Raw genomic sequence first — 23,979 nt, 5'->3', positions numbered from 1 at the left:
CTCAATCCTGGGTAGTTCCCAAGACCTGGGGCATGATCTCTGCTGGAAATAATCTAAAATGTCTTGTTTCTACCCTTCTGCTTCAGTAAATAAAAAATCATTTAATTTTCAAAGTTTATTTTCCTAAGGATAATACTGTTCAAAATAGCAAAAATGATACTGTTGTTTTTATTATTCTGTGTTTAACTTTTTTTCCATTTATCAAATGAGCCTTCACCTGTCTGTGTATTCCTCTGAAACAGTATCAACATTACTCTAAAAATAGTTCTTAAATACTAAATATTTGTAAAGTGCCCTTGCATATTTTGTCTTCAAGTTACTGATGCAGCAAATGTTGTAGATAAAGAAACCGAGGCTCAGAGAAGTTACATGACTTAATGAAGGTCACAAGCTGAGATGGAGCTTCACAAACATTTTTTCTGGTTTGAAGTTGTTTGTGTACTGCCTTCTGATGCTTTTCTTCTCCTTCCTCCACAGTTGTGCATGCCTAAAGGGCTATCTTTCAGAACACAAACTGACAATAAAGACCCTCAGTTCCACTCATTTATAATTACCCGGGAAGATGGTTCTCGTACCTACGGTTTTGTTCTCACTTTTTACGAAGAAGTTACAAGTAAGCAAATCTGCACAGCAATGCAGACGCTCTACCAGATGCACAACGCAGAGCATTACAGCAGCTTGTACGCTTCATCCTCCTGCAGCATGGACTCACTGGCAAGCAGTATTGACGAGGGAGATACAACTTCCCTTTTGAAACTCCAGCGATACAACTCTTATGACATCAGCAGAGACACCCTGTATGTTTCAAAAAGTATATGTTTGATCACACCACTGCCTTTCATGCAGGCCTGCAAGAAATTCCTTATCCAGCTTTACAAGGCAGTTACCTCACAGCAGCCACCACCCTTGCCGCTTGAGAGCTACATCCATAATATTCTCTATGAGGTGCCCCTTCCTCCTCCAGGGAGATCACTGAAATTTTATGGTGTTTATGAACCCGTCATCTGTCAGAGGCCGGGCCCCAGTGAACTTCCTCTCTCCGATTACCCGCTGCGAGAGGTCTTCGAACTGCTGGGCCTGGAGAACTTGGTACAGGTGTTTACCTGTGTTCTTTTAGAGATGCAGATCCTTCTCTACTCACAAGGTAGGTCTGCCCTAGATTTTAGGTCTCCCAAAAGCAAGTACTTATGCTCTCAACTACTGGGGTATATTATTAGAACCAAATAGTTAATGGTCCGAAGTCTCTTCTGTCTTGTGTAAAGGAGAGGGTTTTAGGTAGGACCAGAGGCTGAGAGGTTACTTCTCTTTTGGATGGCAGTGGCTGTAGAGAAAAAAAGGGAAGGAATATAAAAGCATTAACTTGGCTGACTTAAGTGTATTTGTTTTTTAATGGAAGTAGCCCTTTTTTTCCCTGATAATAACATAATCATCATAAAAGAAACATATTTCTTTTTATAATGAAAGTGAGAGAATCCTCTTACTACCAGGAACATGTAGACTTCTCATTTTTTTTTTTTTTTTTGCTGTACGCGGGCCTCTCACTGCTGTGGCCTCTCCCGTTGCGGAGCACAGGCTCCGGACACACAGGCCCCGCGGCCATGGCTCGCGGGCCCAGCCGCCCCGCGGCATGTGGGATCTTCCGGGATCAGGGCACGAACCCGTGTCCCCTGCATCGGCAGGCGGACTCTCAACCACTGCGCCACCAGGGAAGCCCAGACTTCTCATTTTTTTACAGGTTAGTAAAGGTTCACATCAAGACTCAACTGACATTGGAAAGGGATAAACGAAATTGTTGACTCTGCAGTTTCCTAAGGCAATCAACTTTGGATGGGTTGATTTCATGTAGTGAGAGAAAGGGGTATAGGCGTGTGGAACAGACACGATTCTCCTAGGTCTAATAATTCCACCAAAGTTATGTGGGGGGGTTTTGTTTTGTTTTTAATCCCAAAGGAAGTTATCTTTGAGATATTTTTCATTCAAAATTCTCCCAAAACATACTTAAGAAACTAGCAGAATTTGGGTTTTATTTTACCAGTGCATCTGTGATGACTAACTTTGAGCCTAGACTAGAGCACTGGTTCTAGTCTGAACATGAATTTGCAGAGGAAGTAGAGATGCTGTGTTTTTTTTGGGGGGGGGTTGGTTTTTTTTGCGGTATGCGGGCCTCTCACTGTTGTGGCCTCTCCTGTTGCGGAGCACAGGCTCCAGACACACAGGCTTAGCGGCCATGGCTCACGGGCCCAGCCGCTCCACGGCATCTGGGATCTTCCTGGACTGGGGCACAAACCCGTGTCCCCTGCATCGGCAGGCGGACTCTCAACCACTGCGCCACCGGAGAAGCCCGAGATGCTGTGTTTTAATGGATAGTGAATTGAAGGAAAATATAAAATGGTACCTGTGCCTTGATGGGTCTTTTGAAAAATGTGGCACAAATATTGGGTTAGCATTTTGCTAACTTGTACTTAGGCTGACAGAATTGTAGTGCAGTCTCCTGACTGTTGCTGTCAAGCTTATTTTACCAGTTTCCTTTTTTTCTTTTCTATTTTAAATTATAAATGAGGCTGAGCCAAGTAGGCTATATTTGTACTTCCCCATCTTGTGTGTATGTTGATACTGTTTGTGTGTTGACAGCCCTTCATAAGGTTGTATTTTCTTCAGTTTATCCTACGTAATGTTCTCTGATAATGTGTTCCAGTGTCTCAATTTTTGTTGTCAGGAAGTTCTTCTCTAATGACTAATCTGAATTCTTTCCTGTTCTCGTGCTCTCATTTTCTTAGCGCTGGTCATTACCGGCAGATCACCCTTTTGTATCTGAAAGATTTAATGTTAAGTAATTCTTTCTTCCTTTCTACGTCTTCCTGTCTTGCTTTTTTCCCTGAAGGGGATAGGGGTTGGAGATTTGCTTGTTGGGGCAGGGGCTTGAAGCTTAATACCCTCAGGTATATTAGCTTATTAGTAAAAAGAATTTAAATCCTAGATTTTCAAGAGATCTTCCCAGTCATTTAGTTCCTTTTCCTAATGTTCTGCCTAGAGAAGCAATTTGGGGCAGAAAAAATATTGTTTTTTGTTTTTTGGGTTTTTTTGTGGTACGCGGGCCTCTCACTGCTGCGGTCTCTCCCGCTGCGGAGCACAGGCTCTGGACGCGCAGGCCCAGCGGCCATGGCTCACGGGCCCAGCCACTCCGCAGCATGTGGGATCTTCCGGGACCGGGGCACGAACCCGTGTCCCCTACATCGGCAGGCAGACTCTCAAGCACTGCGCCACCAGGGAAGCCCAAGAATATTGGTTTTTGAAGTGATAACAATCATGGGTTCAAATCTCTGTTATGTCACTTACTATCTGTAACCTTGGACAAGTTACATAATCTTCCTGAGTGTCAATCAGTTCATCTTTATGGGGATAACAGGTTTTTTCCTTCTTCTCTCACTGATTTATTGTGAGAAAGTAAGAAACCTGTGCTAACTAAATGATGGCCAATGTTGTTGTAATTATTATCAGTTTTATTAGTCCTACATAATCCTCTATAAAATTATGCACATCTTAAGTTGTGAGGATCTGACATATTATTGCATTCAAAGTATAACTTTGTTAAATTATAGAGTCAAGGCATTTGTTTCAGGATTGAGAACTTAATAAATGTTCTCTTATACTGAATGTCATTATTTTTAAAGAAAAAAACCCTTAGTTATCACACTTCCTGTTTTAAATAGCACTTTATGTCTCTGTGCTTGTGGTCTGTCTTGAGCTCTCATCTTTCTGCTCAGCTTGATTAGCTTGTCCCATTTAGTTTATGGAGTCTGTTGAAAAGTTATAGTTAATTAATATCTAAGTATTAATTTCAGTTTCAAATTAAGAAGATTGAATATTTATGAGCATGTTTTTGTACTCAAATGAGTATTTTTTGGTAACTTGGTCTTTTATGCTGAACACAAGAGTGAATCTTGAGATTGTAGAACTCTCATCATACATATATTTTTTAAGTGTCATACAAAAAGTAGGCTCATTAAGTAATTTTCTAATCATTCACAGAAATCACTCTATATTAGGAATTGTACTATTAAAGTGCCTTGTACATTTTGGTCTTTTTGCCCCCTGCATTTAATCCTCTCAACAATGAGTTAGTACTGCACATGCTTTTATGAAGGAGGAAATTGACGCTCAGGGAAGCTTAGTAACTTAGCCAAGCTATTAGGTAACATGGTGGAGCTGAGAACGGGCTTGGATCCGTCTTTATCCAGAACACTTACCCACATGTTAGCTGTATTGGACACTGCACTTAACCTTTCCTTATCTGTCTCACTATGTATTTTTAAATTATAAACTCACCTCTGAGGGTCTTTTGTAAAGGTACCATGTTAAATAATTGTAGATTATCTGTGTAAATGCAAATTTTAACAATGACAAGTGTCTCTCCCATTAGAGAAAGAAGGGAATGAATTAAGAGTTGTTATGTTGATTTGTACTCTGGTGCCATTCTTCATTTCTCCTGACTGTGTTAAGGAGTTTTAATAACATCTGGTACTTCATTTCTTGTTCACTGATGCCATAAAATTTAAAAACATTACAAGTCTTGAACAATTACCATGAAAACCCAAAAATAATAAAAGTAGATGGATTTCAGTGATGAAAATGTCCTTCTAGACTGATTTGAAATTCTTGTGCACAGCCCTTTTTTTTTCTTTATTTTTTAAAAAATGCTGCCACACACATTCCTGGGCACTGTTTGTTTGTTGGCTGCGTTGGTCTTAGTTGCAGCACATGAGATCTTCGTTGTGGCACATGGGCTCCTCTCTAGTTGCAGCATGTGGGCTTCTCTCTAGTTGTGGCATGCAGGTTTTCTCTCTCTGGTTGTGGCGTGTGGGCTCCAGGGTGCGTAGGCTCTGTAGTTGTGGCGCATGGGCTCTGTAGTTTGCAGCACGTGGCTCTCTAGTTGAGGCACCCGGGCTCAGTAGTTGTGGTGTGCAGGCTCAGTTGCCCTGCGGCATGGATCGAACCCGAGTTCCCCTGCATTGGAAAGCGGATTCTTTACCACTGGACCACCGGGGAAGTCCCCCACAGCCCATTTAAATCTATCCAGTCTGGGGACTTCTCTGGTGGCGCAGTGGTTAAGAATCCACCTGCCAATGCAGGGGACACGCGTTCGAGCCCTGGTCCGGGAAAATCCCACGTGCCGCGGAGCAGCTAAGCCCATGTGCCACAACTACTGAAACCCGCATGCCTAGAGCCTGTGCTCCGCAACAAGAGAGGCCACCGCAGTGAGAAGCCCGCACACCACAATGAAGAGTAGCCCTTGCTCGCCACAACTAGAGAGAGTCTACACACAACAACGAAGACCCAATGCAGCCAAAGATAAATAAATAAAAATTAATTAATTAAAAAAAAATCGGGCTTTCCTGGTGGCGCAGTGGTTGAGTCCGCCTGCCGAAGCAGGGGACACAGGTTCGTGCCCCAGTCCGGGAAGATCCCACATGCCGCGGAGTGGCTGGGCCTGTAAGCCATGGCCGCTGAGCCTGTGCTTCCGGAGCCTGTGCTCCTCAACGGGAGAGGCCACAACAGTGAGAGGCCTGCGTACCGCAACAACAACAACAACAAAAAATCCAGTCTGTTATTTAGAGAGTGTGTACATCACGGTCACTTTGCAGTGGTAACTGGCTAGAAATTTTAAGCAGGGAATGAACCCAAGAGGTAAAGGCTCTTTTCTAGGACCCCAGATCAGAAAAGAGTACTTCTCTTCTGCAGCCTAGAAATACTTGGAGCAAGACAGTGGGAAGATTGGAGTCTGATCATCTTTTCAAAGGAATAGTGGAGGAATAAAAGGGGAATTTAAACACCAGGGTCTAACTTTTGATACCAATAATTAACGTCTCAGGGACATTTTTGTATCTTACTTATTACCTTCTTTGACTCTTCACAATGGAAATAAGCAGTTACCCACAGCCCACGCTGCACTGCCTGCCTGTGAGCCTTCACAGTACTCCTCTCCCTTCCCCCCGCTTTGTGAGTTGTACATGAATTAACCTTGTCAGTAAGTAGAAGCTGCTTGAAGTTTTCTTGAAGAAGTTGGGAGCCTTGTAAACACAAATTTCTAGTCATGCTCAACTAAACATTATAGCTTATTTGTTATGGAGTTGATAAATCATAAAATCAAACTTGATATTTTGATGGCAGAAAGTGGGTTCCCATGACCTGTATCCAAAAAGCATTAGAATTTTAACAGCTTTGGCCAATATTTTTATAATACTAGTTTTACTTTGTGATGAACAAAAACTTAATATTAAGACATTTTTCTTAATAAGTTTTCATTATATATTCAAGAAACTAATCCTTGGTCAGTTATATGAGAAGCACATGTCTCCTTCCAGTTTGTGGCTGTTAATTTTCTTTTAGGGATCTTTTGATGAATTAATTTACTCAGTCATAAATTCTGATTTACAAATCTTTCTTATGACTTAACTTTCTGTTCTATTTAAGAAATCCTTCTCTATTCTGAGTTTCTAAAAAATAGTCTACATTTTTTCCTAAATGTTTTTAAGTTATATTTAGCATCTCTAAGAAATTGATTTTTGCTTATGTTGTGAGGAAGAGATCAAATTTAATATTTTAGAAATATCTGTAACTAGTTATTCTATACTAGTTATTAGATAGACCATTCTTCCTCCCTCTGATCTGCAGTGCCACTTCATTCATGTATAAGTTCCTGTATGTGAAGTTCCTCTATATATTTCTGGGAATTCAGTTTATTCTGCCAGTTTTTCTGTCCCTGTAGTAAATCACGCTGTTGTAATTACTATAGCTTTAAAGTAAGTCTTGGTATCTTATAGGAAAGTTCTCTTCACCACCTTCTTTTTACTGAAATTTCATTGAATGTAGTTTTGAGACAATTAACGTATTTAGAATGTTGAGTCTCCCCTCCATGAAAATGATGTATCTCTCCATTTATAAGGGCTTTCTTTAATGTCTCTAGGTAGTTTTATAATAGTAAATAGGTGATAATGTGCAAATAATGATGGTTTTATTTCTTCTTTTCCAATCTTTGTCACCTTTATTTCTTTTGCTTGCCTTGTAGTACTAACTAGGCTTTCCAGTACTGTATAGAATGGAATTGATAATAACAGGCATCCTTGTCTTTTTCCTGATGTTAAAAAGAATGCTTTTAATGCTTCACTATTAAGCATAACATTTGCTATAGTGTTTTTGGTAAATACCTTGTACCCTGTACCAGGTTAAAGAAGTTTCCTTTTATTCCTAGCGTGTTCAAATTTTTTTAAAATTATGAACGCATGTCATATTTTATTGAATGTTCTTTCTGCATCAAGTAAGATGATCATGTTTTTCTCATTTTAACCATTTATTAAGGTGAAAAATGTATATTCCACCCTTACATTCCTGACACAAACCTGATTTGGTCATGGTTTTCAGATATGGCTTGATTTAGTCTGCTAATATTTTGATTAGAAGTTTTACATCTGTGTTTTTAATTGATTTGGCTTATCATTTTTATTCCTTGCACTATCTTATCTGGTTTTTGGTATTAAGATTATTCTAACTTCATAGAATGAGTTGGAAAGTATTCCATTTTTGTCTGGAAGATAAAATGGAGAAAAATTAATTTAAGGTTCTTTTTTTAAATTTTTATTTTATTTATTTATTTTTGGCTGCGTTGGGTCTTCGTTGCTGCGCGCGGGCTTTCTCTAGTTGTGGCGAGCAGGGGCTACTCTTCATTGCGGTGCGCAGGCTTCTCATTGTGGTGGCTTCTCTTGCTGTGGAACACAGGCTCTAGGCTTGCAGGGTTCAGCAGTTGTGGCACGTGAGCTCAGTAGCTGTGGCTCTTTGGCTCTAGATCTCAGACTCAGCAGTTGTGGCGCACAGGCTTAGTTGCTCCACAGCATGTGAGATCTTCCCGGACCAGGGCTCGAACCCCTGTCCCCTGCACTGGCAGGCGGATTCTTAACCACTGCGCCCCCAAGGAATCCCCTTCATTTAAGGTTGTAATTATTTGATCCATGACTATTTGAGGGAAGCTGTCTGTAAACTGTTTGGTCTTGTTGGGAAGATGTTAAGTACCAGTCCAGTGTCTTTAATGGTTTATTTTGGTTTTCTATTCCTCCTCCCCCTTTTCCCTCCCACTTGTCCTCTGTCATCATTATCATCATCATCATCATCATTATCATCATCATCATGAACTGGGGACAAAGGTCAGATACTTTTATTATATCACAGACTACCTCCTGGTCTTTGACCACGATCCCTTAGAACAAAAGAATCCTAATAGTTAAAAGATGCTGGCATAGTACCTGTCCCTTTGGCATTACTGTTTAGTTCAGTCTATCATCCTACTGCATGAAAATGTCTCCCAGAGCAAGGCCACTGAGGTTTGCAGGGTTCCAGTACAATACATCTTCTCAGGTTCCAACTGCAGCAATATATGGCTTCCCCCTTTCAAGGCATCCGGTATAATTGAGCTAAGAGACAATGTCATCTCTTGCCCCGAGCCTCTTTCAGAGTGTTAATGTAATATTGGATTTCTCTTATTACCATAACTCATTTATTTACTCCTTTACCCTTAACTACTATTCCTCCTTCTTTCCATTTATACGCAAACTTTTCCACCTTTGGAAGGGACATTAGGTTTGGCCACAGTGCTGGTTTAGATTGCAGGCAGCAATACTAGTCTAGCAAGTACCTCCGCCTCAGTTCACTACCATTCATATTAGGGTAAGGTTACATAGGTACAGAACTAGTGGGCTGTTTTCACCTCCAGGCATTACAGCTGCATTCACTGTTAACCCTCGTTTTGCCAGATGGGGTGAAGGCACAGCCCACCCCAGCAGGCTCTTAGGAGTTCTGACATAAAGGTTTAAAAATAGAGTTTCATCCCTGCTTCTGGCACTTGTAGCTATAGTCCTGGTCCTGCATGAGGTAGGAAAAAGAAAGCTGAGGTGATGTGGGGAAGAAAATAAAAAGTATATTTTCATACCAGTATCCTTACCCCTTAGGAAGAATTGTAGTCATACCAGCATCCATCTCTATCCCCTTTTCCCCAGATCCACCAGAAGAACAGAGGTATCTATCTAGTGGAGACTCTCCCTTAGGCCCCCTTATGTTGAGTGTGAGCACACACTTGTGAAGGCATGAACGTCAGCCCTTTATGCTTTTATCTCACACATTTTAGACAGCAGATATTTCAACTGCCTGTTCTAATTCTCAATTAAACCATTACTGTGAGGGTGATAAGCAACATCGTGTATCCATTTGATGTGGTATCTCTTCACCCACTGTTGGACACTGGGTGCTGTGATGAAGCGTGTTGTGTCCCATAGCCGGAAGTGTGTGACTTGGCGGCCCACATTGGTAGAGTATCTTCTGTTCCGATCCTCCAAGAGCATTTTAAGCATTTGCATCTACTGCCTCATATGCAAAACCCAGTCTGAAGTGTCTGTTCCTGGTAGGACCCATTTATAGCCCCACCCCCACCAGGGCCGCTGGCATTAGTCCAGTGTAGTCTACTTGCTGGCTATGTGTAGTAGGGCCTTCCCCCCCGGGGAGTCTTCCCCACATCCATCTGCATCCTCTGTCTCTCCTGTTGGCAGACAAAACAGTTCTTGTTGGCAATTTGTGCCTCAGAGGGTATAAGAGGATTATGTCTAGATTCAGCCCATCTCTGCACTGCTGCAGTCCCCCAGGTGGCCACTTGAAGGGAGTGTACCAGAAGGTCTACTTGGTGGTTACATCACCTCCCAAACCTGAAAGTGGGTTCTTCTGATGGGCATTAACATGTCCTACTTTAAAGTGGCCCATAAATTCCCAGAGGGATTTCCATATGGCTGCACCTTAAACAGGCATCCTTTTAATAGCCCAGTTTTCCGTTACCCATGAGTCAGTAAAAACCCAAGCATATGGGCTTTACCATTGTTCAGTTCTTCCATCACTGCTAGGAAAACAGTGTGCAAGTCAGCCCACTGAGCCCATCTGTGTTTACTTTCTTTGATCAGAGTGGTGGCCATTCACCTTGGAACTGTCATACATAAACCAAGCAGCTCTTTGTTGGTCAGTTGAGAGGTATTTATACTGTCCAAGTGACAACAGAATCTGGCACCTCCTCACTCAGTTCCAGAGTCAGTCCTCTGGGAAAAGAGGCTTCTCATTGTATCTCCTCCTTGCCTTCTCCTCATAACAAGATCCTCTGTAGACAATCTCCATTTAATTATGGAACTCTTCTGTGCACTGCCTTCCTCGTTAGAGTGTTTTTCCGACATTACCCAAGACATCATGGGTATTTTGGGTTTCAAGATTATTTTGTCTTTCAGTCATAGGGGCAGTTTAGACTGACGTTCAGTAGCAGGCTAGTAATTGCCCCTCAAATGGAAATGCTCCAGTCCGTCATCCCAGTAGTTGTCACTGGGAGGTGCTCACAGGCTTTTGCCGCAAGCCTCAGTCTGTGCTCTATGTAGGGCTCCTGTACAGAGTTTGTCTGCCAGGCTCCAGCTTCTTGTCTATAACACTGTGTGGGCTCCGGCAGTCTTATTCCCATTTAGCATGATGTCTAATTAATATTGCTTGGATTGGAGAGCGATTGACATGCCATCCCTTTTACTTTGGGGGGAGGTGTTCCCCATTTAGACGTAGTATCCATTCCCATAAACCATTCAGGTAAGCCTGTTTAAACATTCCAGTTTTCACCCAAACTTCCACCTTAATCAGTCAACCTTAACTTTTTTCATATTCTCTCAATCTATTTGTAGCCTGCGTTAAGACTTCACCAAAGGGTTTTGGTATCACAGTGCATGAGGTCCCATCCAAGTAAAGGACTCCCAGAAACTTCTCCACTCCCTGACCATTTTAGCCAGCAGGCAATTTGAGCCAAGATTAATCTGCCTGACCTGCCCCAGGTGATGTCAGGTCTGGTTTCTCATGATAATCATTGCTTTCCCTGTGTCTTACATTTCTCCAAACTGCAGTAAACAAACTCAACTTGCTTAGAGCCCTTTAATGTAGGGGGTCCAGCAGGGGTCCCTTTGATCCACCCAGTCTCAGATAGTACTGTATTAAGACCTTTGTTTCAACCCCATCAATGTCAATGTCCATTTTATTCATCCCATTTCTTTTTTTTAATCTTTTTATTTTTAAGATTTAAAAAAATTATTTATGTATTTCTTCCTTCCTCCCTTTCTCCCTCCCATTCCTCCCTCCCTCCCTCCCTCCCTCCCTTCCTTCATTTTTCTTTTTTTTTTTTTTTTTTTTCTTTTTGCGGTATGCGGGCCTCTCACTGTTGTGGCCTCTCCCGTTGCGGAGCACAGGCTCCGGATGCGCAGGCCCAGCGGCCATGGCTCACGGGCCCAGCCGCTCCGCGGCATATGGGATCCTCCCAGACCGGGGCACGAACCCGTATCCCCTGCATCGGCAGGCGGACTCTTAACCACTGCGCCACCAGGGAGGCCCCCTTCCTTCATTTTTGACCGCGTTGGGTCTTCGTTGCTGTACGCGCGCTTTCTCTAGTTGCGGTGAGTGGGGGCTACTCTTTGTTGCGGTGCATGGGCTTCTCATTGCAGTGGCTTCTCTTGTTGCGGAGCACGGGCTCTAGGCACTCGGGCTTCAGTAGTTGTGGCACGCAGGCTCAATAGTTGTGGCTCGCGGGCTCTAGAGCTCAGGCTCACTAGTTGTGGCGCACAGGCTTAGTTGCTCCGCGGCATGTGAGATCTTCCCGGACCAGGGCTTGAACCCGTGTCCCCTGCATTCTTCCCATTTCTTAATAACCATCCACAGATTTCCATCCTGCTGGGATGCGTCTCTTGACACCCTTCTTTCTTTTTCGTCTTTCCCACTTCTATCAACATTTGCTTTATTCACTCAGTTTCTTAATAATTGTTTAAAAATTTCCACCATGCTGGGACGAGTCCCTTGACTCTTTCCTCTGCCTCTCCACATTTTCTTTTAAATTAATATAATGTTTTTATTAGCATCTGCTAAGATTCATGAGGGGAAGCTGAGACAGGCTTCTCTGACTGTGAGGTTACATGGGTTGCTAATGCAGAAGGGGCCCACAGTATTTACCATGACCTGAGTAATGAGCATTTTCAGTTGTGAATATACTAGTTATCATAACACCAATCCCACATGGCTTACATATGAATAATAAGGGGTGAATTCATCTGGGGTGTTCCACTTGACATTTTTAGGGGGAGTCAGGTAGTCCCCCTTCTTTGAGTAAACACTTTACAGCAGTTTTTATCCAGTGCACCAGGATGGCTGCTCCCTCAGGAGTAACCTGCTCTGTGTCTGTATCATGGATAGCCATCTGTAATTGTCCCATAGTTAGCTGTGGGTCCTGCACCAACCCTTCCACTCTGCAGCATTTAAAAATGAATATACTGCTCCAGGGACTTCTCTGGTGGTCCAGTGGTAAAGAATCTGCCTTATAATCTAGGGGACACAGGTTCGATCCCTGGTCAGGGAACTAAGATCCCACATGCCGTGGGGCAGCTAAGCCCGCGTGCCACAACTACTGAGCTTGCGCGCCTCAACTAGACAGCCCGCTCACTGCAAACTACAGAGCCCACGCTCCCTGGAGCCTGCTCACCACAACTAGAGAAGAGAAAACCCGCACGCCACAACTAGAGAGAAGCCCGTACACCACAACGAAGAGCCCGTGTGCCGCAACAAAAGATCCCACATGCCTCAAGGAAGATCCTGCGTGCCACAACTAAGACCCAACGCAGCCAAAATTAAAATAAATAAAATAATAAATCTTAAAAAAAATAAAATACAATAAAAATAAAAATGAATATACTGCTCCTAAATTTCTCTCTTGGTCCTTTTTAGTAAAGCTTCTTCAGGAAGCTGGTGATGCCAACCTACAAAGTGAGCTCCTTCACACTGAGCCCCATGGTCTCAGTAGTTTCTTGGTTTTGCCCTTCCCAATCCCACACATGAACTTTGGTTACCAGCAGTCTTGAGGTGCTCTTTGTTGTCCCTGAATAATTTTTCGCTTTTTGCGGGCAGCTTTGAAGCTAGTTGGCCCAGCATCAAAATCTGACCCAGCACTCTTTTAATTTCATTTTAGCTATTATAGCTAACAATAATCAAGGGATTGTATATTTCACGTTTTTCTTATTGGTTTGTATTTCTTTATGCATCCATTGAAACAATTCCCCAGGAGTTAGATCCATCAATAAATTCCATCAATAACTTTTACCTTCAGTCATTTATCTCAGCATAGCTGCTGCCCTACACCATGATTGATCATGTGGCCACCCAAGAGTCAAAGGTTCCTCATACCCTGCCCTGTTCCTTATCCTTTCTCTTCCTAAACCACATGCTTCTGTGAGCCTGTGTCATTCTACTGAATTCCACATTTTATGACACTAAATGAGAGCTTCTTTCCTCCCTGACACCCATCAGATCTGATACCAGCAATTTAGTTCACTTCTGATGCGAACTACCTGGAGTTAACATCAGATTCCACAGGTTTAAGGATTTGATCCTGCAAGACTACCCTCACTTCAGGTACCAGCCACAAATAGGGTGCCCAGCCAACTACAAATTCAGGATTTCCCACGACCCCACTTTCGGGGTGGGGGGTGGATTTTCCCACGAACCCACTAGAACGACTCACAGAACTCAGGAAAGCACTTTACTTACTGTCACCGTTTACTATAAAGGATACAACTCAGGAACACCCAAATGGAAGACATGTATAGGAGAAGGTATGGTGGGGGAAGGACACAGCTTCCATGCCCCTCCAGGCACATCATCCTCCCAGCACCTCAGTGTGTTCACCAACCTAGAAGCGCCTCTATTTCTTCTTGAATCAATTTTTGTTCATTTCTATTTTCTCTAGGAATAATTTTCTTAGCTTTCAGTTTATTGACATAAAGTCTTAATTTTTTTTATCTTCTTAATATCTGCTGTGTCTGTAGTTTTGTCCCCCTTTTCATCCCTAATACTATTTATTTATGCCTTCTCTCTTTTTCCCTTGGTTGTTTTTCCATAAAGTGTGTCAATTATGTTACTCTTTTTTTTTTAACATCTTTATTGGAGTATAACTGCTTTACAATGTTGTGTTTCTGCTGTAAAACAAAGCGAATCAGCTATACATATACATCTATCCCCATATCCCCTCCCTCTTACGTCTCCCTCCCACCCTCCCTATCCCCCCGCTCTAGGTGGTCACAAAGCACCGAGCTGATCTCCCTGTGCTATGCAGCTGCTTCCCACTAGCTATCTGTTTTACATTTGGTCGTGTATATATGTCAGTGCTACTCTCTCACTTCGTCCCAGCTTACCCTTCCCCCTCCCCACGTCCTCAAGTCCATTTCTACGTCTGTGTCTTTATTCCTGTCCTGCCCCAGGTTCATCGGAGCCTTTTTTTGTTTTTTAGTTTCCATATATATGGGTTAGCGTACGGTATTTGTTTTTCTCTTTCTGATTCACTTCACTCTGTATGACAGACTCTAGGTCCATCCACCTCACTACAAATAACTCAATTTCGTTTCTTTTTATGGCTGAGTAATATTCCATTGTATATATGTGCCACGTCTTCTTTCTCCATTCATCTGTCGATGGACACTTAAGTTGCTTCCATGTCCTGGCTGTTGTAAATAGTGCTGCAGTGAACAATATGGTATATGACTCTTTTTGAATTATGGTTTTCTTAGGGTATATGCCCAGTAGTGGGATTGCTGGGTCATATGGTAGTTCTATTTTTAGTTTTTTAAGGAACCTCCATACTGTTCTCCATAGTGGCTGTATCAATTTACATTTCCACCAACAGTGCAAGAGCGTTCCCTTTTCTCCACACCCTCTCCAGCATTTACTGTTTGTAGATTTTTTGATGATGGCCATTCTGACTGGTGTGAGGTGATACACTGTGGTTTTGATTTGCATTTCTCTAATGATTAGTGATGTTGAGCATCCTTTCATGTGTTTGTTGGCAGTCTATATATCTTCTTTGGAGAAATGTCTATTTAGGTCTTCTGCCCATTTTGGGATTGGATTGTTTGTTTTTTTGATATTGAGCTGCATGAGCTACTTGTATATTTTGGAGATTAGTCCTTTGTCAGTTGCTTCGTTTGCAAATTTTTTCTCCTTTCTGAGGGTCTTTTCATCTTGTTTATGGTTTTCTTTGCTGTACAAAAGCTTTTAGGTTTCATTACTTCCCATTTATTTATTTCCATTTCTCTAGGAGGTAGGTCAAAAAGGATCTTGCTGTGATTTATGTCATAGAGTGTTCTGCCTATGTTTTCCTCTAAGAGTTTTCCTCTTAGAGTTTCCTCTAAGTGTCTGGACTTACATTTAGGTCTTTAATCCATTTTGTGTTTATTTTTGTGTATGGTGTTAGAAAGTGCTCTAATTTCATTCTTTTACATGTAGCTGTTCAGTTTTCCCAGCACCACTTATTGAAGAGGTTGTCTTTTCTCCATTGAATATTCTTGCCTCCTGTATCAGAGTTAAGGTGACCATATGTGTGTGGGTTTATCTCTGGGCTTTCTATCCTGTTCCATTGATCTATATTTCTGTTTTTGTTGCAGTACCATACTATCTTGATTACTGTAGCTTTGTAGTATAGTCTGAAGTCAGGGAGCCAGATTCCTCTGGCTACTTTTTTCTTTCTCAAGATTTTTTTGGCTATTCAGGGTCATTTGTGTTCCCAAACACACTGTGAAATTTTTTGTTATAGTTCTGTGAAAAATGTCATTGCTAGCTTGATAGGGGTTGCATTGAATCTGTAGATTGCTTTGGGTAGTGTAGTCATTTTCACAATGTTGATTCTTCCAGTCCAAGAACATGGTATATCACTCCATCTGTTTGTATTGTCTTTAATTTCTTCATCAGTGTCTTATAGTTTTCTGCATACAGGTCTTTTGTCTCCTTAGGTAGGTTTATTCCTAGGTATTTTATTCTTTTTGTTGCAATGCTAAATGCGAGTGTTTCCTTAATTTCTCTTAGAGATTTTTCATCTTTAGTGTATAGGAATGCATGAGATTTCTGTGCATTAATTTTGTATCCTGCTACTTTACCAAATTCATTGATTAGCTCTAGTAGTTTTCTGGTGGCATCTTTAGGATTCTCTATGTATAGTATCATGTCATATGTAAACAGTGAGAGTTTTACTTCTTCTTTTCTGATTTGGATTCCTTTTATTTCTTTTTCTTCTCTGATTGCCATGGCTAAAACTTTCAAAACTCTGTTGAATAATAGTGATGAGAGTGGGCAACCTTGTGTTGTTCCTTATCTTAGAGGAAATGGTTTCAGTTTTTCACCATTGAGAACGATGATGGCTGTGGGTTTGTCATATATGGCCTTTATTATGTTGAGGTAGGTTCCCTCTATGCCTACTCTCTGGAGAGTTTTTATCATAAATCGGTGTTGAATTTTGTCAAAAGGTTTTTCTGCATCTATTGAGATGATCATATGGTTTTATCCATCAGTCTGTTAATATGGTGTGTCACATTGATTGATTTGCATATGTTGAAGTATCCTTGCATTCCTGGGATAAACCCCACTTGTTCATGGTGCATGATCCTTTTAATATGCTGTTGGATTCTGTTTGCTAGTATTTTGTTGAGGATTTTTGCATCTCTGGTCATCAGTGATATTGTCATGTAGTTTTCTTTTTTTGTGACATCTTTGTGTCATTTGGGGATCATGGTGATGGTGGCCTTGTAGAATGAGTTTGGGAGTGTTCCTCCCTCTGCTGTATTTTGGAAGAGTTTGAGAAGGATAGGTGTTAGCTCTTCTCTAAATGTTTGATAGAATTCGCCTGTGAAGCCATCTGGTCCTGGGCTTTTGTTTGTTGGGAAATTTTTAATCACAGTTTCAATTTCATTGCTTATGATTGGTCTGTTCATATTTTCTATTTCTTCCTGGTTCAGTCTTGGAAGGTTGTGCTTTTCTTAGAATTTGTCCATTTCTTCCAGGTTGTCCATTTTATTGGCATAGAGTTGCTTGTAGTAATCTCTCATGATCCTTTGTATTTCTGCAGTGTCAGTTGTTACTTCTCCTTTTTCATTTCTAATTCTATTGATTTAAGTCTTCTCCCTTTTTTTCTTGATGAGTCTGGCTAATGGTTTATCAGTTTTGTTTATCTTCTCAAAGAACCAGCTTTTGGTTTAAGTGACCTTTGCTATTGTTTCCTTCATTTCTTTTTCATTTATTTCGGATCTGTTCTTTATGATTTCTTTCCTTCTTCTAATTTTGGGAGTTTTTTGTTCTCTCTCTAATTACTTTAGGTGTAAGGTTAGGTTGTTTATTTGAGATGTTTCTAGTTTCTTGAGATAGGATTGTATTGCATAAACCTCCCTCTTAGAACTGCTTTTGCTGCATCCCATAGGTTTTGGGTCGTCACGTTTTCATTGTCATTTGTTTCTAGGTACTTTTTGATTTCCTCTTTGATTTCTTCAGTGATCTCTCGGTTTTTTAGTAGTGTACTGTTTAGCCTCCATGTGTTTGTATTTTTTACAGTCTTTTTCCTGTAATTGATATCTAGTCTCATAGCATTTTGGTCAGAAAAGATACTTAATATGATTTCAATTTTCTTAAATTTACCGAGGCTTGATTTGTGTCCCAAGATATGATCTATCCTGGAGAATGTTCCATGAGCAGTTGAGAAGAAAGTTTATTCTGTTGTTTTTGGATGGAGTGTCCTATAAATATCATGTATGTCCATCTTGTTTAATGTGTCATTTAAAGCTTGTGTTTCCTCATTTATTTTCCTTTTGGATGATCTGTCCATTGGGGAAAGTGGGTGTTAAAGTCCCCTACTCTGATTGTGTTACTGTCAGTTTCCCCTTTTATGGCTGTTAGCCTTTGCCTTATGTGTTGAAGTGCTCCTATGTTGGGAGCATAAATATTTACAATTGCTATATCATCTTCTTGGATTGATCCCTTGATCATCAAGTGGTGTCCTTCTCTGTCTCTTGTAATAGTCTTTATTTTAAAGTCTAGTTTGGGACTTCCCTGGTCACGCAGTGGTTAAGAATCCTCCTGCCAGTGCAGGGGACACGGGTTTGAGCCCTGGTCCGGGAAGATCCCACATGCCGCAGAGCAACTAAGCCAGTGCACCTACAACTACTGAGCCGGTGCTCTAGAGCCTGTGAGCCACAACTACTGAGCCTGTGTGCCACAACTACTGAAGCCCACACGCCTAGAGCCCATGCTCCGCAACAGTAGAGGCCACCACAAAGAGAAGCACGTCTGCCTCAACAATGAGTAGCCCCCACTCACAGCAACTAGAGAAAACCCATGTACAGCAGCAACAAAGATCCAATGCAGCCAAAAGTAAATAAGTTATAAATAAATTTTAAAAATAAGAAAATAAAGTCTATTTTGTCTGATATGAGAATTGCTACTCCAGCTTTCTTTTGATTTCCATTTGCATGGAATATCTTTTTCCATCCCCTCACTTTTAGTCTGTATGTGTCTCTAGGTCTGAAGTGGGTCTCTTATAGACAGCATATATATGGGTCTTGTTTTTGTATCCGTTCAGCCAGTCTGTGTCTTTTGGTTGGAGCATTTAATCCATTTACATTTAAGGTAATTGTCGATATGTATGTTCCTATTACCATTTTCTTAATTATTTTGGGTTTGTTTTTGTAGGTCTTTTCCTTCTCTTGTGTTTCCTGCCTAGAAAAGTTCCTTTAGAATTTGTTGTAAAGCTACTTTGGTGGTGCTGAATTCTCTTAACTCTTGCTTGTCTGTAAAGGTTTTAATTTCTCTGTTGAATCTGAATGAAATCCTTGCTGGATAGAGTAATCTTGGTTGTAGGTTTTTCCCTTTCATCACTTTAAATGTATCTTACCACTGCCTTCTGGCTTGCAGAATTTCTGCTGAAAGATCAGCTTTTAATCTTATGGGGGTTCCCTTGTATGTTATTTGTTGCTTTTCCCTTGCTGCTTTTAATATTTTTTCTTTGTATTTAATTTTTGATAGTTTCATTAATATGTGTCTTGATGTGTTTCTCCTTGGATTTATCCTGTATGGGGCTCTCTGCACTTCCTGGATTTGACTTACTGTTTCCTTCCCATGTTAGGCAAGTTTTCAACTATAGTCTCTTCAAATATTTTCTCAGACCCTTTCTTTTTCTCTTCTTCTTCTGGGACCCCTATAATTTGAATGTTGGTGCATTTAATGTTGTCCCAGAAGTCTCTGAGACTGTCCTCAAGCCTTTTCATTCTCTTTTCTTTATTCTGCTCTGCGACAGTTATTTCCACTATTTTATCTTCCAGGTCACTTACCTGTTCTTCTGCCTCAGTTATTCTGCTACTGATTCCTTCTAGATAACTTTTAATTTCATTTATTGTGTTGTTCATCATTGTTTGTTTGCTCTTTAGTTCTTCTAGGTCCTTGTTAAATGTTTTTTGTATTTTCTCCATTCTATTTCCAAGATTTTGGATCATCTTTACTGTCATTACTCTGAATTCTTTTTCAGGTAGACTGCCTATTTCCTCTTCATTTGTTTGGTCTGGTGGGTTTTTACCTTTCTCCTTCATCTCTGCATATTTCTCTGTCTTCTCATTTTGTTTAACTTACTGTGTTTGGGCTCCCCTTTTTGCAGGCTGCGTGTTCATACTTCCCGTTGTTTTTGATGTCTGCCCCCAGTGTGTGAGGTTGGTTCAGTGGCTTGTGTAGGCTTCCTGGTGGAGGAGACTGGTGCCTGTGTTCTGGTGGGTGGGACTGGATCTTATCTTTCTGGTGGGCAGGGCTGCGTCCAGTGGTATGTTTTGTGGTGTCTGTGAACTTAGTATGATTTTAGGCAGACTCTCTGCTAATGGGTGGGGTTGTGTTCCTGTCTTGCTAGTTGTTTGGCATGGGGTGTCCAGCACTGGTCATTGGGTTGAGCTGGGTCTTAGTGTTGAGCCAAAGATCTCTGGGAGAGCTCTCACCAATTGATAATACATGTGGCCACGAGGTCTGTGGTGGTCCAATGTCCTGAACTTGGCTCTCCCACCTCGGAGGCTCATGTCTGACATCCAACCAGAGCACCAAGACCCTGTCAGCGTACGGCTCAGAAGAGAAGGAAGAAAAGAAAAAAAAAATTTTTTTTAATAAAAAGAAAAATTAAAAGAAGAAAAAATAATAAAATAAAAAAAATTTTTTTAATAAGTAAAGAAGAAGAGAGCAACCAAACCAATAAAGAAATCCACCAGGGCTTCCCTGGTGGCGCAGTGGTTGAGAGTCCGCCTGCCGATGCAGGGGACACGGGTTTGTGCCCCGGTCTGGGAAGATCCCACATGCCACGGAGCGGCTGGGCCCATGAGCCATGGCTGCTGAGCCTGGGCGTCCGGAGCCTGTGCTCCACAACGGGAGAGGCCACAGCAGTGAGAGGTCCGCGTACCGCAAAAAAAAAAAAAAAGAAATCCACCAATGTTAACAAGCACTAAAAACTAAACTAAGATAAACATAAAAATCAGAAACATATCCGTCACAGACAGCAAATCCCATGTCCACAGTTGCTCCCAAAATCTACCGCCTCAATTTTGGGAACATTTGTTGTCTATTCAGGTATTCCACAGATGCAGGGTTCATTAAGTTGATTGTGGGGATTTAATCCGCTGCTTCTGAGGCTGCACGGAGAAATTTCCCTTTCTCTTCTTTATTTGCATGGCTCCTGAGGTTCAGCTTTGGTTTTGGCCCCGTCTCTGCACGTAGGTCGCCCTCAGGCGTCTGTTCCCCACCCAGACTGGAGGGGGTTAAAGCAGAGGCTGATTAGGGCTCTCTTGCCATCTCAGGCCGGAGAGAGGGAGGGGTACAGTAGTCATAATTGGAATGCGGGGTGGCCTGTGGTGGCAGAGGCCGACATGACATTGCAACAGCCTGAGGCACGCTGTGTGTTCTCCTGGGCAAGTTGTTCCTAGATCTCGGGACCCTGCCAGTGGTGTGCTGCACAGGCTCACCGGGGGTTGGGAGGGGGTGTGGGTAGTGACCTGTGCTTGCACACAGGATTCTTGGTGGCAGCAGCAGCAGCATTAGTGTTTCATGCCTGGCTCTGGGTCTGAACTGATAGCTGCAGCTTGCGCCCTTCTCCTGAGCTTGCTTAGGCAGTTCTCTGCCTTCTGTGGGCACACAGGAAAGGAATCCCGTCTCCTAGTGCATCCCGAAACAATGGTCTCTTGCCTCTTCGGCAGGTTCAGACTTTTTCCCGGACTCCCTCCCGGCTAGCTGTGGTGCACTAGGCCCCTTCAGGCTGTGTTCATGCAGCCAACCCCAGTCCTCTCCCTGCGATCTGACCGCCAAAGCCTGAGCCTCAGCCCCCAACGCCCACCTGTCCTGGTGGGTGAGCAGACAAGTGTCTCAGGCTGGTGAGTGCTGCTTGGCAGCGATCCTCTGTGCAACAGTCTCTCCGCTTTGCCCTCTGCACCCTGTTGCTGTGCTCTCCTCCATGGTTCCGAAGCTTCCCCCCAACTTCCCACCCCACTCCCATCTCTGCCCGCGAAGGGGCTTCTAGTGTGTGGAAACCTCTCGTCCTTCACAGCTACCTCCCACTGGTGCAGGTCTCGTCCCTATTCTTTTGTCTCTGTTTTTTCTTTTTTCTTTTGCCCTACCCAAGTATGTGGGGAGTTTCTTGCCTTTTGGGAGGTCTGAGGTCTTCTGCCAGCGTTCAGTAGGTGTTCTGTAGGAATTGTTCCACAAGTAGGTGTATTTCTGATGTATTTGTGGGGAGGAAGGAAGGTGACCTCCACATCTTACTTCTCCATTTTGAAGGTCCCCCACTATGTTACTTTTTTTTTTTTTTTTTTTTTTTTTTGTGCGGTACGCGGGCTTCTCACTGTTGTGGCCTCTCCCGTTGCGGAGCACAGGCTCCGGACGCGCAGGCTCAGCGGCCATGGCTTACGGGCCTAGCCGCTCTGCGGCATGTGGGATCTTCCCAGACCGGGGCACGAACCTGTGTCTCCTGCATCGGCAGGCGGACTCTCAACCACTGCGCCACCAGGGAAGCCCTATGTTACTCTTTTTAAAGAACTAACTTTTACCTTTGTTTGTACTCTCTTTTTTATCTTTGTTTTCTGTTTTATTAATTTCTGGTTTTGTTTTTTACTTCCTTTGGACCCATCCCACTCCCAGTATTAGCATCTTAAGTATTTGAGTGTTATGTTAGTTGCATCCCACAAGTCTTAGTATCTGGTATTTTCATTATTGAATTCTAAGAATTTTAAATTTTTCATTTATTTTGACCATTTGCCTTTCTCCCTCTTTTTTTTTTCTTTTTTGCCTTCTTTTGAAATAATTGAAACGTTTTTTCTCATTGCAGTTTTTTTTTAATTTAATTATTGTAGGTGTTATATGCTCTGTTTCTCTTTATTAATGGCAAACTTTGAGATTTTAACATGAACACTCGGTGTTATGTTAATCGGAATCTTTAAAATACAGATACTCTAAAAATGCTTTGACTCCAGTCACCCCCATCATGGCTTACTTGTTACAGTTGTTCAAAATTTTGATAATCTCTCAAATTAGGTATATTTTATGTACTTGATTTTGCTTAAAATTACTCATAATTGCCATTTTAAAAAGAGTCACATTCTATTTTGTATCTTAGGTATTTCTTCTGGGATTAATCTCCTTATTCCTAAAGTGTATCCTTACAAGTTCCTTAAATGAGGTGGCATTCTCTATTAGATTTCGTTCATCTGACAGTGTTTTAAATTTGTCCTTGTTTTTGAAAGATGGTTTCATAGGATATTAAATTCTATGTTGAAAGGTTTTTTTTCCTCTCTCTCTTAGCACATTATATTCTACTGTCTTCTGGTTTCCATTGTAGCCATTGAGAAGTCATTTATCACAGTCACTCTAATTGTCATTCCTTGGCCAGAAATCTATTTTCATTCTGACTATATATATGATTTTCTGTTTGTCTTTGGTGTCCTGTATTTTGACTGTGATTTATCTAAATGAGGGTTTCTTTATTTGTCCTGCTTGTGATTCATTGTGTTTCCTGAATTCTAGGGTTAATATTTTTCACCAGTGTTGGAAAATTCTTAACCATCTTTCTAAATTTTACTTGCATCTGTCTTTTTTCTTTTTTATCTTCCTGAACTTTAATTAAACGTGTTACTCTGTCTTGCTCAGTCTTACATATCTCTCAACTTCTTTTTCTATCTCTTTGTCTCTGTGCTGTATTCTGGTTGATTTATCTCCCACCTTATAAATTCTCTTTTTATCTGTATTTAATCCATAGTTAACCTTTCCTTTGACATTTTAATTTCAGTGGTCCTATAAGTAGTCTTACTCCTAATTCTTCCTTTAATTTTCTTAAACATACACATTTTATATTCCTTCTCAGATAAATTCAATATCTCATGAGTTGAGGATTAAGGGTTTATTCCTCCAGGAAGGGTTTGTATTTTCTTTCACCAGGCACCTGAATTCACTGGCAACATAGGTTTACTTTAAGTTAAACTTCTCACTCTTAGTCTTTCTTTGGGCCGTACAGATAGCATGAGAGCCCCAAACATCCTTGAAAACTAGCCAGTAGGTAGAAATTCACAGGGAGGCTTTTTTCCCCTTCCTCCCTGGGGCACGGCCAGGGCCAGGACAGACTACTTTCCTTGGCAATACAGATTTTGGTTTTGTTTTTTCCTTTCTACAGGTTTTTGCCCTTTTAGGTCTAGCTTTTTGCAAGAGGATCTACCATCTTAATTCCAGCCCTTCTTGGACTTTGTCCCTCAACATGCACAGAAGTAAAACCAAAGCTGTAGGCCACCTTAGATCAGTAAACACTCCAAAGACAGCCAGACATTTGAGTTTTACCACACTGGGCTCTTGCTCACGTTTTGTTCCCAGCCTCCAATGACTTCCCTTATTTTTATTTTTTTAAATTTATTTATTTTATTTATTTATTTTTAACTGCATTGGGTCTTCATTGCTACGCACGGGCTTTCTGTAGTTGCGGCGAGCGGGGGCTACTCTTCGTTGTGGTGCATGGGCTTCTCATTGTGGTGGCTTCTCTTGCTGCGGAGCACAGGCTCTAGGCACACGGGATTC

At 41.8% G+C, this 23,979-nt stretch overlaps 1 protein-coding gene across 3 annotated transcripts in view; it reads left to right on the top strand.

Moving 5' to 3' along the window:
• The window catches only part of DENND5B (DENN domain containing 5B), a 210,657-nt gene that overhangs the window by 107,753 nt on the left and 78,925 nt on the right, over positions 1-23,979 (top strand). For all 3 annotated transcript variants that reach the window (XM_060112158.1, XM_060112157.1, XM_060112159.1), the window contains one exon: positions 478-1,144. In XM_060112158.1, coding sequence (XP_059968141.1) covers positions 478-1,144 — 667 coding nt within the window. The remainder of the gene's footprint in view (positions 1-477; positions 1,145-23,979) is intronic.

This window comes from Mesoplodon densirostris, chromosome 11 (genome assembly GCF_025265405.1).
Source record: "Mesoplodon densirostris isolate mMesDen1 chromosome 11, mMesDen1 primary haplotype, whole genome shotgun sequence".
In the NCBI taxonomy this organism is placed as follows: Eukaryota; Metazoa; Chordata; class Mammalia; order Artiodactyla; family Ziphiidae; genus Mesoplodon; species Mesoplodon densirostris.
The sequence above is the reverse complement of the archived record's forward strand: the minus strand, read 5'-3'. Positions and strand labels throughout refer to the sequence as shown.